The sequence below is a fragment of the Etheostoma cragini genome, chromosome 17 (assembly GCF_013103735.1).
Source record: "Etheostoma cragini isolate CJK2018 chromosome 17, CSU_Ecrag_1.0, whole genome shotgun sequence".
In the NCBI taxonomy this organism is placed as follows: Eukaryota; Metazoa; Chordata; class Actinopteri; order Perciformes; family Percidae; genus Etheostoma; species Etheostoma cragini.
Window position 1 is genome coordinate 6,299,689 of NC_048423.1, and position 19,921 is coordinate 6,319,609.

At 38.4% G+C, this 19,921-nt stretch overlaps 1 protein-coding gene across 1 annotated transcript in view; it reads right to left on the reverse strand.

Moving 5' to 3' along the window:
* The window catches only part of arid5b (AT-rich interaction domain 5B), a 71,036-nt gene that overhangs the window by 36,074 nt on the left and 15,041 nt on the right, over nucleotides 1-19,921 (reverse strand). The window contains exon 4 of the mRNA XM_034897610.1: nucleotides 3,556-3,786. Within this exon, the coding sequence (XP_034753501.1) occupies nucleotides 3,556-3,786 (231 nt within the window). The remainder of the gene's footprint in view (nucleotides 1-3,555; nucleotides 3,787-19,921) is intronic.

Consider the following 19,921-nt stretch of genomic DNA (forward strand, 5'->3'; position numbering starts at 1 on the left):
AGCTCCTCTCAACTCCTTAGCCTCAAACATGATTGCCTCACTAACTTTCAAAATACTGTTGATTTAAGCAATGTGCACATAAGGGGTGTTAGGTTTCTGAAGGATTGGGGGAAGGGAGGGGAGGGGAGTGGAAGGTCAGCGGTTTGGGAGAATAACTTCCGCATAAGAAAAAAATGGGAAAAATGTTTTCCTTAACAGATACCCAAATGAGGTAGCTGTCAAGATGCCCTGAAGCTCCGCGATGTACAACTTGTTTAAATAGATCACGTATGGCACCTCTAGGTTGGGCTTACAAATGTTTATGATATTGCTTTGTAGCACGTACAGTACACATGCCAAATGAATGTGAGTAATACTCAACAGAACCATGACAGCGAATAACAAAACCTTGAACCTTGTCATCTGTCATTCAGCGCTGCAAAGGCCCACTCAAACTATTTCTGGCTTTTTCTCACAGCAGTGGGCCTGAGTAGTGCCAATATTATTATAGAGCTACAGCACAGTATGCAATACCTTTATCCTTAGGTTTATGTGAGGCTTGTTTTTCATTCAGTACGTCAGTGTGCAGACAATAACTACTCCAAAGAATATGTGTGCCAGCAAGGTTTTCTTTTCAGCGATTGTGCGGTGATATTACAGTCCTCCTGGCAAGAAAAGATATTGGGGACACAAAGTAGCATGGGTATAATCAATCCACGCTGGCAGAGAATGCATGATAATTATAAACAAAAACTGTGTCATTCCCCATGAGGACAGCAGCTGCAGGGGTGACAGGCGATGCTGAAAATGAATATGGATCACAGGACTTAAGATCTGGTAACTGACACAACCGCAGTTTTGCTGAAGGTGGTTCAAAAGCACGGCGATTATGTGGACAAAAACAACCATGAATATAGATCAGATACAGATTAAAGCACAGCCTCCGACAACTGTCATTGTCATACCAGGAACGACCTTACATCATCCGGTAAAGTGAGAGCAAATATTGAAGAGATCTAAGTCATTATGCAAACACAAGAGCAGACGGAGCATGCTGATGTTTCATTACTCACCTCCAAAAATGCAAATAAATCAGAGTACACTGCACATGCTCAAATAAAAACATGCTGCTGATTATATAAAACATCTGTACATGATTACACGTACACTAATAATATAAATACACTAAAAACTCCATTGAAAATAGACTGGAATTCACCAGCAGGCTTTCATCTGATGGCTACATTTCACACAAAACTGTACCAACAGGCTTGCTGAAATTCTGGAATAGCACTTTTTTTTTCTCCCTGAGCTTTCTCATCTTCTCTACCCCCTGAGCTAGCCTGACACACTTTCATGAATTAGCCTAGACAAGATGGATGGCTATTAGAGCTGCCACAGCAGATTTGGTGGAATCTAAAAGGTCAGAATTAGCATCGGAAGAAGCATAAAAGACAGTTCTAAAATTGTTCCCCAGATGAATTTTGAAGTTTTTAATACAGTATTACACAGCTGCACAGTATTACTTCTTACAAGTCCACAGTGCTGGTATTTATCGTAATAAAGGTGGATTTAATATGTCGTTTATAGATGCTTTTCATTTAATGGCAGGACAACTTTGCTCAGCAGTTGTGTATGTTTCTAAGCACATATGTGCAAACATTCATGTGTGTGTTTGTGCCTATGAGTAAGACGCCCTTGAGGCTCAAGTTCAATTGGCAGAGTGATGGAAATTACTTAGCTCTGCTGTTTTGAAACAAATCACCTGGCAGCAATTCAAACAGAAGTAAAATCTTGCCTCAAACCTAGTAAACCTTCATGTGAATAACGTTAGAAACCTGGTTGCCTTTGTCAAAAGAATAAAAAAATAAATAAAAATGGAACTCCCTTAGGCTCTGAAAAAAAACTTGTAACTTAAATGTGGCTTATAGAGGAATGGCATTATTGAGCCAAGTGAATGAGCAATAGCAGCCACAGGATGTTAGCGTTACTATTCATAACTTATTTTCCAATGCCTATAACCATTTTCCCTTCTGGTCTCACCTCTGCTGCTCTCTTAAAATGCAATTACCTACTGGCAAATTTACAGGAAAAGAAAAACAATGACTTTTGACCAGCGAGGCCGTTACTGTGAATGTCAAATTGATGCTGCACAAGAGCCCTGTGAGCTCAACTGTGCTACAGAGCAGAGGAAATATAAAGAGAGATGAATCACATTACTTCTTTGTTTTAGCCCAGCTTGGGGTTAATAAAATGTGTGGATTCATGAGCGGCAGGGAAAGCACAGTGAATTGCATATAGACATGTTCCAGCACTTTGAAATTCCTAACTAAAACCACAGAATGCTTTTCATAGAGGTGACAGGTGACAGGGTTTGAATGCCAGTCATTAGTGTTCGTAAACAGAAAGACCCCAAACGGACTCAATGAAAAACATATTGAAAGGAAATTGTGATCAACTGTATTTAGTCTAAATTAACTAAACTAAACAAGTTCAAAGAGTTTAAACCAAAAGAACAAATGGAAAAATTATTAGAAACAAAAGAGTGAAATGAGACCACAGCACACAAACTAATGATCTCCACACAAATCCAAATTACAGCTAAGGAAAATGTATCATGGACATCCTCATACTGAGCAACAGACAAAATATAGGCATTTTTGTTCATTATTTTGTTCATTTTAAGTCAAGCCAAGTGAAAGATAATTTAAAAGCCATCTGAGTTTGGCTTGTTTCTTAGCTGGCTAGTGAAAACCATGTAACTCAAATTGAGTGACTTGGATTATTTTATTGATTGAGTGTTTCTTCCAAAAATCCTCACAATATAAATTCACAATATAAAAGAGTGGTCTGCCTATTTAGCATTTCACTTCTATAACACTGACTCGCGTTGGACAAAAAAGGATCAAAATCAATGCAGTGGGAGCAGAGATATCTTTTTTTATGCCACACAGTCTTCTTCTTTGTCGAAACCTGGTGCCTTCAGTACCCACTTGACTGCTGACAGTTTGGTTGGAGATTCAGATGTGTCATGCTACATTTGGCTAATGTAGCCCTGAGCTTCTAGCCTCAAGCAGAGGTCTGATTGGCTAAGCTTACTTTTTCCTCTACGCCACACCCCCAGAGTTATTTCACTTTTAAACTTTTAGTTTTCAGGCTGCACTGACACTGACTCACTGACTTGTTTTTCATAGGAAGGCAACTGTATTTGGCTTTAGGAACCCAAATGTTACAGTAGCTTAATTTTCGGTCAACTGTGACAGCCAGCCATTACACAAATAAGAATTTTAAAAAGACTCAAGTACATTTTCTGTTGTCAAATTGCTTGGCCCAAAAAGCGGTAACACTGTCCACTTTCCAGTGAAAGTACACTTGAACAAATGGTCATGGGAACCACAATGACATAATTAAAAGTTTGAGATGAACCATACTTTGAGAATGAGTTCTGAGCACATGCTAATGTCCACCGGTCTGTACATGAATAGTGTGATGTTTTATGGGCTAAATGGGCACTTCAAATGCCATAAACTGCCACTATCTAACAGCTACAATCAAATCACCAGCTTCCAAACTCACCAAACTGGTCACAGATGCTCTCGTTCTGCAGCAAGGCAGGATGTTCGAAGGTGTCACGGCAGTACAGGATCCTCGTGCTACCGCCCAACGCAGCGATGCCGCCCAGCGCCAACACCGTGTGGTCAATGAGCAGAGAGGTCGGCTGCTCTCTGATCCTCGCCAAAACGGAGCGGAAACGGCAATACTGGGGGTAACTGAGGACCAAAACTTTACGCCCATCCTCCTCCTGGCCTGAAAAAACACAGAAATGACACACACAATGTTAGAAGGTGCACAGAGATTATACCTAGTTAAATTTGACATTGAAATGGGAAATATTTGTAGCAAAATAGAGAATGTTTCGCTTTACAAGTGAGAATGGCAGCACTTAATTTTACATGACACATTCACTCTACTATTTCTCTTCAGATTGTATTACTTTATTCCCTCTCATAGATCATTCTTTGGCTACCATTATATTCTGGCACATGTGCTGCCAGAGTGCTGTGAATATGATTATTTTACTCCTTACTACTGGAAAATACTATCCTTACTTAAATGACAACGTAATGTTTGACAACTTAAAAGTGTATTGTACTGTCACTTTTAGTTAGTACCATATAAATCTCAAGAAGGTAGATATGGGATTAGAAAATCCAACAACACAAAAGCTGTTCATGTACATATTGCTTTGTTTGATTGAATAATTCCTAGAAAGCAGTTAGCATATTTGCTAAATGCTGATTTCTCCATTATCAAGCAATACCCTGATATTTCAACAATTCCCATACAAAAGATATGTCTTGCCACCTGATATCCCATCCCACTGATCTCTCTCTTTCAGGAAATGCAACACATTCAGGAAGCAACATGCTCTAAATTTGCTGTATCACCGTGACTTTAAATAGTTAAAATAGAAGTTTCATTCACACCATTTCCCTGAAGTTTCCATCAAACCGACAGAACACTGATTCATGTCAACAGTGGGAGGTTGAGAAAAATGAATGTCCACAACTGTCAAAAATGTAAACTCTTCTTGCTTGATATTTTGATTGTCAAGTTTTTTAAATAAGCAAGTTTGAGGAAAATCCTCAGAGCTAATTAGACTAGGTATGTGTGAATGGGTGTTTGCGTACATGTATGTGTGTGTGAGAGAGAAACAAAGACACTGTCTCACAACTATGCACATGTATTATTAGCAATTAATATTCCACTGACAGCATGTAACATTGTGTGATGCATTATCACCTAAGAAAACAAACTAACAAAGTAACCCCAGGACAGGAAGTACAGACTGAGCTGGCATCTGCCATACAAGCCAGGAAGATGTAATGATAGACAAATCAAACTGGTAATATTATACCATGTACAGAGTCATTAGCCACATATTCACAATGAAAATGACAACATGTTGATGCTTAGCAGGTTTATTGTGTACCGTGCTTACCAACGTAGTGTGTCATTAGTTTTGTGGGTATTTGACCAGAAACAGAAGTATTGGACACATTTTGACCTGATGGCAGCTAAGATATAGTCATACCATTACAATGCTTATTGTGATAAAAATATCACAACTTACTACAGGAAAATCTTAAAATTAGAGAGCAGAATTCTATCCCTTTAAAGCCAAACCTACCAGAACTACAGGACCTGACAAGACCAGGTACTCAGGAATTTTTGTATTTATTAATTAACAATACATTGATGACATTTTCCCCTTCATAATTCTTGCCACTAACACAAATAGTGAACCAGCAAACTAGAAATGTTATTTAATGTAGCTTCTTTATTAAGTTCTATAAAACTCTCTCATATAGTATTGTCTCTTGGATGTTGTGCAAATGACAGAGAGTTAGCACTTAAGGCTACAGGTTAGTGATGCTGATTAAAATTACAGTTCTTATGCAGTCCTGACTCACTATAAAAGAACATCTTCTACTGTACCACCCACACACAGTAAGACAACTATTACTCAAAGCTTAATCATCTTGTTTTGTCTGAACAGTCCAAATAACAAATATCAAAGAAGAATTTGAAAACCTGCATATATTGACATTAAAGAAGCTGCAAAAGCACATAAAAAATAGTTTTTGATTCTTTTTCTGTTGACTAATTAATTGACTTATAGTGTAAGCCTTAATATCATAAGATAATCATCATCTCATAAGATGAATATGAGGTGACTTTATGTGACCAAATACAATAAAAGTGTCTCCAGTCCAAAGCTCCCATGGGTGTGTTGTTTCTTATCTTCTACTATGATGATTTTATGATAATAAATTACATCTCAGTACAACACAGTGCAGTAACTGGCCAAATCATAATACATAGACAGATGATGCATGTGCATATTCCATTAACGCTTTAGTCAAATGTCACATTGTGTGAACTCACTTGCTCTCAGAGACTATTGTTTGAACGTGTAGTGCCAATATTTTTAGAGTCAGGCAGTTTGAAACACAATTTCTACCTGAATTATTCACTGTCCTGTCTGCTTTTAAAAAGCCCTTGGACATGACGTTCATTGGAATTACTGCTGGTAAGTTCATATTTCAAGGTTGGCTAACTAGCAAGCTTTTCACCTTGCCTTCCTAAAGACAAAACAGGCAGGGTCTATTTAAAAAATGTGTGTCCCACTCTTTGGTGTTATTTTATCAATCTGGAGGCTGATAATTGTACAGCAGAAACAAGGCAGGAAGGACACCATTCATAACATATTTACAGCAGCTGCATTCCCGACAATCAGCGTAATTGGTTCCACTGTACTCCAGTAGGACAACCACTTCAAAAGAAATTATTAAAACCATTCATCTAGCGTGCACACACACACACACACACACACACACACACACACAAAGTATATATGCGGAGGTAGGTGCCACAAAGCCTACAGATGTATAAACACACATATTGCACATTCATAGCACACTGCAGACACACAAATGTATCAAAGATTGCAGCAGTTGTCATACACAATTACAGCTCAGAGGTAAAGTAAGCTTTGTTTCCAAATGTCAGGGATTTTATTGTAAGCGGTCACCGTCAGACCTGTTCTTTCTTCCAAGCACCCTCACAGCATTTCACTTGATTAGATTCAATTTGAATAGAGAGCGGCAAGGCATTAATAACTGTGCAAGGGCGTAAAGAATGAATGTATGCATGTGTGTGTGTGTGTGTGTGTGTGTGTGTGTGTGTGTGTGTGTGTGCGTTAGTGTATGTGAAAGACATTGGGTGTATGTACACTTTAAAAATCCTTTTGTTCTCACAGCCCGACCTTTCAAAATGAATTGCTTCCTTATCTTTACGTAGGCTTTCTAATTGGTCGGGGCTGTGGCTGCATCACTGGAGAGCTGGAAGACACTGTGAGAACATTATGCAATTTGTTTCTCTTATATTCTATTTTCTTTTTCTGCAGTCTGTATGTCCTCTCCTGGTGGTACTGTTGCGAGTTGATCAAACAGCTGTGGTGTAGCAGATTCTTTTCAGAACCCGCTGTAAAGCTCCTGACCTCATAACCTACAATAGTGTCAGGATCATAACTGCTCTGCGGGACAGCTGACATTATTACAACAACTCAGTCAGTGCAGCACTCAATACATTCCAACACAATACAACTTACAGTCAACTGATAAAGTCTACTAAAAGGTCCTCTGTGGCTTTAGAGGAGCTATGCAAAGTCTGAAAAAAACATGATGACGTCATGGTGATGTCACTAGGGTTACTGCAGCTTGGGCTTGCACACATGTGGTATGGATTATAAAAGACATGGGGGTTACGAGCCAAGACAGCCCTAATGAAAGACACTATCGGGTTGCATTGTGGGAATTGTAGGATCCAGTGTTTTTGGAGCTTGACTCACTACTGCTTCAGTTTGGACAGTTCTTTTTTTCTGTCTCTTGTGAGTCCCCCAACTTTGAATAAGTGCAATACTAAATTCCTGAAATACCCCCTTCATTTGTGTTGTCTTAAATTCCTAGAACAGTGGTTTACAAAGAGCTGATCAAAAAAGGAGAAAATAATCAGAGTAATACAATACAAAACATCTGTGCTATACAGGTTAGTTTTTAGCTGTAATTTAAAAATACTGACCGATATTTCACAATATAGTTAGCTGGTGTATATGGTGCCATAAATAGAAATGCTTGTTCTCCTTTTGATTTGCTCTTAGTCAGACAGACAGCTAAAATACCTTGATCAGTTCTGTTATGCGTTGTTTTTGTTTCTTCTGGTAACTGTCATGTTGTTAGAGCCACAGTAGTAGCAGCAGCTAGTTGAAGACACCAAAATACTAATAGGTTGGAGCTCTGCCATGCAAGGCCTTTCGTTATTTTGAAAATCAATTCTAAAATGCACTGATAGTTGAAAGAAACAAAAGCAGAAGGGATATTAGCAGTGGGCAATAGTCCTATTTAGAAGTCTGGCAGCAGAACTTTGTTCAAGCAGTAGACATTTCTAGGATGACTGAGTTACTCGAGTAAAAAGTGCATTACAATAATGTAACCAGTATGTGACTAAGGCATGAATGAGTTTCACTGTGTCTTGAGATGGCAGGATATGCGGCTGATCTTACTAACATTCCTGAGATTAAACAAGCATGACTGAACCAGTTTCGTAATATGCATGAATCCACATTTTTATATTTTCAGACACAGAAACTACATGACGGGAACAAGAATCCAGACATTTTCTAAGTGCTTGTGCAAAATGGACCAAAACGTATGTTTCTACTATCCATCCTCTGATGTCGGTAAGATAGTTACTGTATACAAAATGGACAATCTGCTAAACTCATTTGTGGACTGAAATACCTTCAAAATCCCCTCAGTTACATAAAGGCTTTACAATGCTTTTCTCTCTCTCTCTCTTTATTCACGCAGACATTCTCATGCTACAGGTGTTTGACCAGAGATGGCATTAAAAGAAACTACAGTGAATTCCCATAGTATATTACTGGGGTGGCTTTGTAGGATTGTGCTATGTTATGAATCATGGCCCAGGGAATAAGACAAATGCACAAATGAAAGGTAACTGAACTCAAAGAAAGTTATATCTGTTGATTTTCTGAAGACAAAAGCACACAAACATCTGTCACTCTGGGGCAGCAATATAATTCTTCCAGCACCTCTTTTAATCAAAAAACTTTACAAGCAGAGATAGAGAGCAAAGCACTGACAAATAACAAAATGAGTAGTTACAGTGCAGAGCTTTAGTCTTTACAATATGTGTTTACACATCTTTGAAGAAGTGAAATAGAACGACTTTACAGCAGAAAAAAGTCAAAGACCTTCCTGATTGTATTGATTTACCAGTTTCCAGGCAGCCACAGTTAACTTGCAGAGACTTAAAGGTTGCTAATAATACATTTAGTGATACATCACTGAGAATTAACTACATTTCTTCTTTGATGTGTTTAAGAAATCAAGGAAAACTGAGAGCCTTCTGCCAAACTGCAAACTCTTTTGTGTCAGCTTCCTGTCTTCCTCTTAACATTACACATAGTGAATGTGGTAAAACATACGAAAGTAATAATAAAGTCCTTTAAAAACATTGCAATACTGTATCACAACACACTGTATGCGACACTACTGCAGTCCACAGCAGGTAAAGTCATCAGATACAGCCGCTGTCCTGTGAGACTCTGCACAATAACATACAGATCTCAATTTACTCCAACATAGTTAAAGTAACATGATGTAGTATATACACACACGTTGCTTCATAAATATGACAAAATTATATTGCCCAATGCAGGATGGATTTGATGTCTGTGGGGGAAATATTCCAGTGAGCCATCTCTACAAAACACTTGGTAAAAAGGGAAGAGAGGAGACTGTACACTAATGCAACTATTCTCAATATGAAAGAAACAGGAATAGACATAAAAATGATGATATGAGATATGAGAACAAGCTCTGACTACATTATACCAGAAAGAATTAAAGAATATTTTTGTAATTACACCAAAGGAAACATTTCTGTTTCTCTTTCATAACAAGCATATAATCAAGATCTCAGAAATGCCGCATACTCATTAGTTGTGGTTGAAGCAGCTGCTTCGCTGGATGAATAGCTATTGCAATGTTAGATGAAACATCATTGATATCATTAAATTTAAAACCAGAAATATAAAAAGGGCGATCTATGCTGCATATCTGAGATCTTCTGCTTTTATTGGAGAATTTTTGCAGCGGCTTTTCAAATTGGGATTGAAACTAGTCATATTATGAGGGCGGCTGACGGTGAAAAGCAGATCTACGCTGGCTAATTAAAATGTGACTCATGTAAACTGTGTCATTTAGATTCAACCAGGCTTAAAAATATTCAAACTGCCCACAAGCTCTGACAAGATCTTTCAGGCAAGTATGCTCATTTCTCTTGACAAAGACGAGCAGGAAAAAGCTGAAAACCATTACTCTCATGCCTGCTGTCACCCGCTGTAGTTCTTAAATCACTCACTCGGCTCAAATTTGCTGTTGTCAACATTTCCACATTATCTGCTCGGCCAAGGAATTTACTGGATCCCCCTGCAGCTTTTGTGGGGTTGGCGAGAAATGGCAAGGCATGTAACCCAGAGCCAATAATGTCACTTTCATATTAGATGTATTTTTTGCTTCTTTTTTTTAACACCAAAACAAGTCTAAAAGCTTGTAATATTAATAATAATAATAGCCAGAGGTAATAAGTAATACATTGGTGAAGGAAAGAGGGAGACAGGATAAAAAAAGAGTAAAAGGTAAGAGGAGAGGGTTCTTGTTTGGTATTCTCACTTCATCCTGCAGCATCTCTGCTCTGTATTGATCCCTGAGGTTGCCCTGTTTCCATTTAGCCTCTTCTCATAATATATAACACATCTCTGATTCATCCGCTTTCTCTCTCTCTCGCTTGTCAATGGGGGGACAGGACACTGAGAGGGTCCATGTAAGCAGTAGCAAGCGACCGATCTGCTATTGTTTTCATGTTATTGAAACCTGACCAAATAAACAAGGAACAGCATCTGTCAATGACACCAATTGGAAATAATGCGTGGGGAGATGAAGGCGTCACATTTTTACTCGCGCTAACCTTGTGTTTTGGATGAAGAGAGAATGACATGAAACAATGAAATTAATGCACTGCAGTTGCATGATTCATCGCTTGTCCAATCTGTGAATGACTACTCAATTACAGATAAAACAGAATGTGCTAGAACATTTGGCTAATTGCATGCTAGTCTGTGCTGTAAACAAAATCACATTAATCATGCGGAGGATGCGGCAGCAATAAATCGCTGTATTGGAGTAAAACAAAGCAAAGCGATCACACAGTGTGACACTAACACTCAGTTAATTTGGCTCAAAGGGAGTAGAATTCAAAATAATATTTCAAATGTATTTAATAGATCTGCATTGAATAACATACTGTGTGACTCAGTGGTCAACAGTGGTGACCGTCATCAACATCACATCAGTCACAGACACTGGTTTGCCTTTCTGCTGCTCATCATATCAGCTGCAAGCTGTGCTCTCACACAATGTACACAGCACACAACTCTTTAAAGAGATACTCCACCTAAAATGTAGGCCTTTCTTTTGAGGATCAAATGGGATGACATGGCTGATTACTCTAATTCTTGGGAATTTCCCCCCTGGGGATGTTATGAATCAGCTTTTTTCCATTATCAATATATCGTGACATGACAGATGTAAAAAATAATAATCAAATGCTTTTAACAGGATAATAACAATGGATTGCAAACCGACTCTGCATTTTCTATCAGCTCTATGAAGGTTTAAAACTAATTCACTATCTTGGATTATCAACATTGTTTTCAGCAAAAAGTCCCTAAATATCCACTGTATACTAGGGCTGAATGATTTGGGATGATAACAATCTAATTTTCCTGCCAGATATTATGATTTGGGATATTATTTTAGCTACATATTGCACCTTTTACAAGCATGTTAAATAAAAGTAATTAAAAACAATTTAAGTAAAAAAGCCACTGAAAATAGAAAATTTCTGTAAACATAAATAATAATAATTGTAATTATAATTATGTAAATCTAATAATGAAAAGAGGAATAAATATTGATGAATCAAATGTTACAACAAACATTGAGCTAAATATTTCACATTCCATTAATCATGGTCTTCAATTCATGGTCATTAGCTAAACACATTCTTACCAATCGTGTTTACAATTTGAAAACGATTAATCACGTCTCCACTGAAATTTCTCAAGAAGCAAAATCCACTTATTTTCTGTCCATTTGTAAACTCAGAATGTTCCAAACATTTATAATTTCACACATTTTAACACACATTAATGTAAACTACGCTTGTCTTGAGTCTTGTTTATTGGGAAAGTAACTGTTTAAGTGACAAACCAGGAGCATGAATACATCAGAATTAAAGGCTTATAAGAGGAATGGGACACTTGCAGCATATTTAGTTGTATTTTGGAAGATATGACTGTTTGGAACCCACTGAGCTTACAAATGGAAAGTGTAGAAGTGGTTTATGCTGCAGAAGTGGTTTGAGAAGTTTATGAATTCAAGCTGGTTACATCTGCTGCACTCCATGCTGGACAAACGTTTTGATAGTAAAAATATTCTCCATTATTATCAGATACAATGGATGGAGTATGACTTTAAAAGAGAGCTGCCTTATACATTCACATGCCTTGTCTGTGCGCTAATTCTTCAAAGATAATCATATTCCCACAAAAGGGCACTAACACCCAGAGGAAACGTTCTATTGAAACTGTACAGAGGGCAGGGAGAGGGAGAGTAACACTCACAGAAAGTAATACATAGAAATAGAGAGAAAGAGAGCCCTCCATGCATGCTGGCTCCTGTTCTTAATTATAGTAAAGCACTAAAGTGCCTCGTTCATTTCGGTAGGGTGGGGCAGTGGCATGTGACAAAGAAAAAAAGGAAGAAACATTTATATAATTTTCACCTCAATTTATTCAAGTGTGCAGCACAGGAATTGAGGACACACAACTATGTGTACAAAAACAAGTGTGCACATGCACACGCACGCACGTGCACACACAAACACACATACACACACACACACAAACTCATAAGAACTGTACACACACACACACATAAACACAGAGAAAACTCAACTTCCCTCAGCTTAATTCCATCCCAGATGTTCTTGTGGTTAATGGAGGGGGTGAGGGGGGGGGGGGGGGGGGGGGGGGGGGGGGGGGGGGGGGGGGGGGGGGGGGGGGGGGGGGGGGGGGGGGGGGGAGTGGCCGTACCACATTTTCAAAAACACACACCCATATTAAATGTTTTCAGTTAAACAGAGAGAAGAGAAGAAGAGAAGAAACAACACAAGCACTTTCTTCCAGTTGATTTATGTGATTCTATTACATTAAACATTCTTTCCCCTGAGCAGGCTCAGCTCCCTAGCAACCATCGCTCGCAGCCCTAATGTGTCTGGCACGGGGCCAGGGAAAGCTGCCTGCCTTATTGATTGCCAGATTGAAAAGTTTGCATTTAATCGGTCCTGTAATACATGAAGGAATTATTCAGAGGGGCTCCTTGTCAAAAAAAAACAATTGGTTCTTTTTATTATCAAAAAACAATGGGGTCCCTGTAACAAATCTATCACAACTATCAAAAAAGCTCCAATGGGCCCTTTTGTGCTTGAGATGAAATTGTACGTAGCTTTGGCCAATCAGAATGACCCGAATCATGAGGAAGAGAAGATGAAACTGTGTTGATTAGGAGGCCGCATTGCCTTTCGATGAGGAAGACAGGTTTGTGCCATGTTGATCCCCTTTTGTGTAGTGATGGATTGGCCCTAAACACTGTTCGCTGTCTGGTCCCTGGCTGCATCCTGACTAATGAAAGACTACTGCTGGGTTTTGGGGGTCAATTCACTTATGGCACAGTCAATTCTGAGAGAAAAAACAAGCTGTTCTGCAAGAACCTGAAATGTGCAAATACCAGAGGGAGCAAATTTAATCAACTATCTTTGGTTGCAGTAATACAGCTGCTTTTTTACTAGACAAACAAGTAAAACCCCTCTCCGTGTCTCTTTCCCTCTCCTCATACAAGCTTAAAAGCTTTTACACCCAGGTGATGATACTCTATCTACTATGACGGCCACTCTCATTTGTCACGCAGCTCTGTCCGACACAAACTCAATTGAGCAGCTGTGATCAGAGATCTCAGAGGTTGTCACCGACAGAAAGAAAGGGGGATACATGGCTGGGCCGAGTTTCCTCAGCCAGGACTAGACAGCCTTTGCAACAATATTTAACGTCAGCCTGCAAAATGAAATGGATGACATCTTTGACTTTAAATGTATCTTAAATGGGACAGCAAGTTCCCAGTTAAGTGAGTTCTGCAGATAGGTTAGAGCAAAGGAGGGAGAGGGAAAGAAAAAAAACATCTTATCAGAAGATTGGAAATTGGGTCAGGCAAGGAATTACATGCCATTCTAGATCAAAGTTGCCGTGTGTATTTCCTCAAAGAAGGGCCCCTCATTATCAACGCAGACTTAATTCTTTGGGTGTATACTGTGTAAAAGGAAACATGATTTAATGTGTTTTCAGTAAAAGAATGAAGCACAAAAAGAGCAAGGAATAATACTTAAGGCTATTGTGAGACAGGCATGTTTCCCAACGGTAAAACTGTAATGAGAAAGAGAACGGGGGGATGTTTGTTGGAGATGTTTGGGTGGGGGGGGTTGTCATTCAGCTTGGCTCCATTGTGAATTCCTGTCATTATATAAGAACCTCTCTTTCTCCCTCTCTCTCTCTCTCTCTCTCTCTCTCTCTCTCTCTCTCTGTATCATCAAATCTGTACGGAGGAGGAAGGCTTTAAATAAACAGCCCGTAGAGTTAAGCCAACTGGAACCCTTTTCAATAATTACATCCAGCACAATACTCAATTTACATTGCATATATTTAGCTGGAGGACTTGACAATGTGGCAAAGAAAAGAGTGACATTAGCAGCGAATGATAACAACTAGAGCGGTGCGCTCCCCGAGGGGAGACGTTTTAGTCTGTGGCTTAGAGGAAGACTTTACAGATAGCAATATGTCATTAAAAACCAGCACCATCTGTTCAGATTTCTTTTTTATGTGCCATCATTGATATAAAGCATATTGAACATACAAAAGCAAATTTCAGAAATGCAAACTCTAGGATTTCCTCTGTGCACGTAATTGTGATTACACATTCTAACTGAGCCACAAAAACAGAAAACAACAACCACTAAAAATTGTTTTCTCTCCATAGCCCATAATGATCTCCGTTTGAAGTTCCCCATTTCGGATCTGCACAAACACAAGATGGCTTGTGTTATTCATTCACACACACAGTATCTGGCTAAACAAGCAGGTCATTTCTGATATAGTGGGACCAGCTTGTCTTTAAACTCATTCATTCCAGATTACAGAACACAACCTCTGATGTGGCAAACCTCTGCCTTCCTAACAGAGCTGTAATCACTGTAATACAGCACATACAGTGTTTGTAGCTGCTTGTCTCACATTGCACAGGAAAGATAAGAACTTCAATGGAGAATATCTACCCGCTCTGATAACAAGTTTATGTTCACTGGTCACTCAATGCTTTTTATTTCTCTCTGTAATATTGCTGTTTTGGCAATGGAATAAGTTAAACATGAGCTGAAAATGACAGTAGGAGATCTTTTTGTTTTTGTGAAAACCCATTTGTGAAACCCATCCATGGACTGTTATGTAAATTGTATACAGTATAATAACACAGTGAGGAGAGACATGGAATGACAACAACATGAATCATAGAAATTATTTGGCAGAGGCTTCTGTTGTCTAAAACTTGCCAGTAATAATGATGAGGCTATGATGTAAGTGATCAAATTTGCAACTGGAATCAATTTGCTCCTTGTGAAAGCTGAATATGTATCCAGTATATACATACATTCACATACGTACATTATGTATCACTGTGTGAAATCCTCAGCATACTCAGCTGCTCTTTCTCACATTTAATAATTATCTTTAGCAGGATTCAGTGGCTACACCTACCACAGTGGAACAAAGTGATTCGGTGACTCGGCCATTGTTAACAGTAGATAATCCTCTGACACGTCAGACGAAACAACAGCTTTCCTTGAGTTATGGCTGAGGGGAAATCAGGGATAAAAACAAGACTGGCTGAATGCCTCTTATTTTGCCAAGTGCTCCTCAGGCCAGTACATAACAAGGAAATGGACTGACAGGTTGAGAAAGAGGACAGAGAGGCATCAATGATCTATTGTAAAGGGACTCTTTCCAACTTGTCTGGCAGTCTATACATCAAAGAAACTAAAATATATTACACCATCTGCACTAAATCCTGTAGCCACAAAGCTTGACTAAAGTGAATAGCTGAGCTAGTACTAAGAGATATAAATATATTTTTTACACTCAGATTAAATTGGAAACTCACAATAAACTGATATAAACAAACTGTACAGGCAGCAACAACAGAAAATCACCCTGTGACCAGTCGCTAAGTAAGTCTTTTGTATATTGTTGACGTCAGTATCAAATAAAATGTACCTCCACTCTCTACTGTAGATTCACTTGTTTAAGATAATGCAATAACCTAAATCATGTTCATCGGCCTTTATCAAAAACAATTGAGCCCATGCTGTTTATATTTAGCGGTGGAAGAAGCATTCAGATCCTTATCTATGTTACACGTAATACATGTAAGTATTATTAACAAAATGTATGGCATTTAAAAGTACTTAGGCTACTAGCACTAATTTAGTACTCAAAATTGGTCCTGTATTGTGCTCTTTTTGTGCTGCATTAGTGTCTTAGTAGCATGTTACTGTTGTAGCTGGTTGAAGTAGTGGGTAGTTGTGGTAGTTTAATATGTAAAAAAGCAAGATATCTGAAGTGGAATTACATATTTGTATGTAAAATCTTGAAGTAAAATGACGAAAACGGACAAAGAAAATTTGTGAAGTAGAAGTATGAAGTAGCATAAAATACTCAAGTCAAGTTCAAGTATCTCAAATCTGCACAGAGCTTGGGAAAATTAGTATCATTCTACCACTTCTCAAAAGCATTTCACAATACGTGCTATGTTTCTTTGTAACTGCAAGTCCTTTCATATGCACAACATGGTGGCAAGAAGAGAACAGTTTTACATGCATTCATAAAACAGATGGACTGTCACGCTCATAACATATGCATTTATTAATTGTACAATCTGTGATGTCTAGAAGGCCTACTGAACAGCACAATATAAATCTATCTGAAGGCAGAATGTCAAAACAGTATATCTAGGAGAGATGTACAAAAAGCAGTTCTACACTGAAATATAAATGTTCAGTAATTCTTTTAATGAGCATCATTTTGACAAAGACGAATCTAGAAATCTCTCCCAAAAGGCTGTTGGTTGGGTAACACTTCAGTGTGAGTCAGAGTGTACTAACTGGAACTAGCAGGCAATTTGTTTAAGATAAGAAACAATCTCTGATAAAAGGTTTGAATCATACAAATGTACGGCTTTTCACAATAAAAGAATAATAAAAGAACAATAGGAAATAAACTATAAGGAAATTAGTTTTAGAAGCAGACAAGCTAGTGTGTTATGAAAGAACTTCGCTCCCTTTCTGTCTATTTAAGATGCCTGGCAGTGGTCACATCAATAGCATCTCTGTTGTTACAGACCTGACTAATGGAGAGAAGAGAGACACACAACTGTTGTTTCAGACCTCGCTAATGGACAGACGGAGCTCTTCATTTCCTCTGAGGCCATTCTCATTGTTTAACCATCCAACAGCCTTCTGCCCCCTCCCTCGTGTTAGTCGGAAAACACATTATGTGACATTCCAGAAATAAAATAACACAAATTATTAATGAATATAGCTATCAGAAGAAGCTGAATTTGATTGCAGTGCGAGCCATAACAGGATATGGCTCGGGTGTCTCTCTCATTCAAATTCGAGGCATGCTCAAACATCTAATAGATTTTTCCACCCCGACACACAATTTACTGCTTACAGATTTAGAATTCTTTGGCTTCCGGCCAGTCAGAAGTGAATTAATGATATGAGCACATCAGCGAGGAAAAACTGCTTGTGATTCTCTCTCCTACAGGTCTGAGCATAATGAAGAAGATACTGCCATAAACCCTCCCAACACCACCCAACAGAAGAAGAAAAACATATCAGAAAAAGAAAGGGAGAGGGGAGGGGGCAAGAGAGGCACATAATCAATACAAACACTCCATAAAATTACTTCAAAAGGGATTTTGGACAGTTTGTAGAATTAACTCTGCGGAAAAAAGCAGAAGGGGAAGCAAATATGTTTGAGGGCGGAAAGCAAACAAGTGCAAACGATACAATCTGCCACAAATTCTTAATGGAGGAGTACAGTAAAACATGCCTTACAAAAGCCTTCGTTTTCTGTCGGAGTCACAACATACCATTACTCTTGTAACACCGAGGCACTTTCTCTTTATCCTTTCCAACAAAATGCTTTACTCCTTCCTACGTTGCAGGAAAAAACATTAAACATTTTCATGTGTGATAGTGGCTCAAAGTCCCAAATATTGTTCTGTATTGTCACCAAGACAAATCAACCATGAGGAGACAGCATCTGTCTGCTTCCTTATCACCAGTTCCTGCCCGCATAAACATTCAGTGATGCTCAGAACAGTCTCTGAAAAGGGACAGAATCAACCCTCTACATCAAATTGAAATGTTCCAACTGAAATATTGTCGGGATATCAACTTCGGTATATGTGCCAAGCTTGGCATTCAGATCAGATGTTGCATCAGAGGGAAATACAGTAGTTCTATCCTTGAACGGGTGAGGCTGTAAAGAATCTTGAAATGCAGTGATATCACCCCGTTCCTCACTGGCGTACTGCAACTTCCAGCTCAATCACTGAACGTTTAGCTCGGATCACAGTAATGTACTAGTGTATACCAATTCCAAAAAACACATCATTATTTAGCTGGATCTGAGTATAACACGATTAAAGTAAAGTATTAACGCTTTAGTGCAAAACGTTTTGATATTAATGAACATCCGTTACATTAAAGCCATTGCCAAATGAGTAGCTACAAAGCTAATTGAGACTATCAGCTCCACACAACTCTGTGTGTATTTCTCAGTATGTTCAGAAGATTGTGTCGTATGGTGACTTTCCCCCGCAGAAACTCAAGTGAATATAATGACCTCTTCTGAAGAGTCTGTCATGTTTTGCGAGGTCACGGAAGGCTTGTATCATGTGGATTTGCCGACACTTTTGTTGTCATTACTTATAATTTCTCATGGGGGCGGCATAAACTAAGCACTAAAGCTACACTATATTTTGATTTAAGTAAATGTCTGTTAGGTCACTATCTATCGCTAAATGAGGTAACAAAATGATAATTCAACCTACGGCCCACTGATGAAAACCCTTGCATTTGCAGTGTTATGAATTGTGTGTGTGTGGTGACATTACCGGAAAAAATCACAAGCGCTAAACACTTAGTGACGCGTTTTCCATCACCCAGCAGTGGCTGTTTTGCCAGCCAGAGGAAGTAGGCAGAAGTAACGCAGTAGAGTCGCTCTTCAACTCAACTGTGTGTGACGCAATGTGCGTTTTTTTTCTGTCAAAAAAACAAAAAAAACAAAAACTAAAAAGAGCAATGACTACAGACGATTAAACTTAAAAAAGTAAAGTGAAATCCCAAAATGCACCTGCAATTATAGCTTATTTAAATTGTTCAAGATTGTATTAAAAAAAAGGCTTTATTTTTGAGTGTGCTGTTTATGTACCTTATTGTCCGACAAGGCAATATAAAGAAATTAAGAAACTAAAAAATGCAGCCTTAGAAGAAATAGCAGTGTCATTCTAAAGTTGCACTGTGTTTAATTTACTGTTAGTATAATCCGCTGTTTGATGATTTCTTATATGCAACTACAAAACTAGTATTTTAACTATATAGTGAAGTATATGCTCTACATAATTAGTTTGTAGTATGGAATTAGGACACGGTTTATAATGCAATTTTGCAGCTCAGTTGGTAGAGTAGGCCATCCATTTATCGTAAGGCTGATGGCACCTCCTGTCCACAAGTGTCCTTGAGCAAGACACTGCACTCCAAACAGCTCCTAAATTTTTATCTGAAAATAAATGGAACTAAACGGAAATAAATGTAAGTCACTCTGGACAAAAGCATCTGCCAAATGAATATAATGTACTTAGCCTACTTAGGACAGTTATTATGGATTATAGGAAGAAAATGGCATATTGTCACTTTTTTTTACATACAACTTAAGTACATTTTCATTCAAATCTGTTATGTCAAATCTGACTCTGGATATTGACGGATGCATTGGATGGAAATCATCAATCAAAGCACACCCTTTGCAGCTTTTCACACAGCAAAGATATGCATGAAT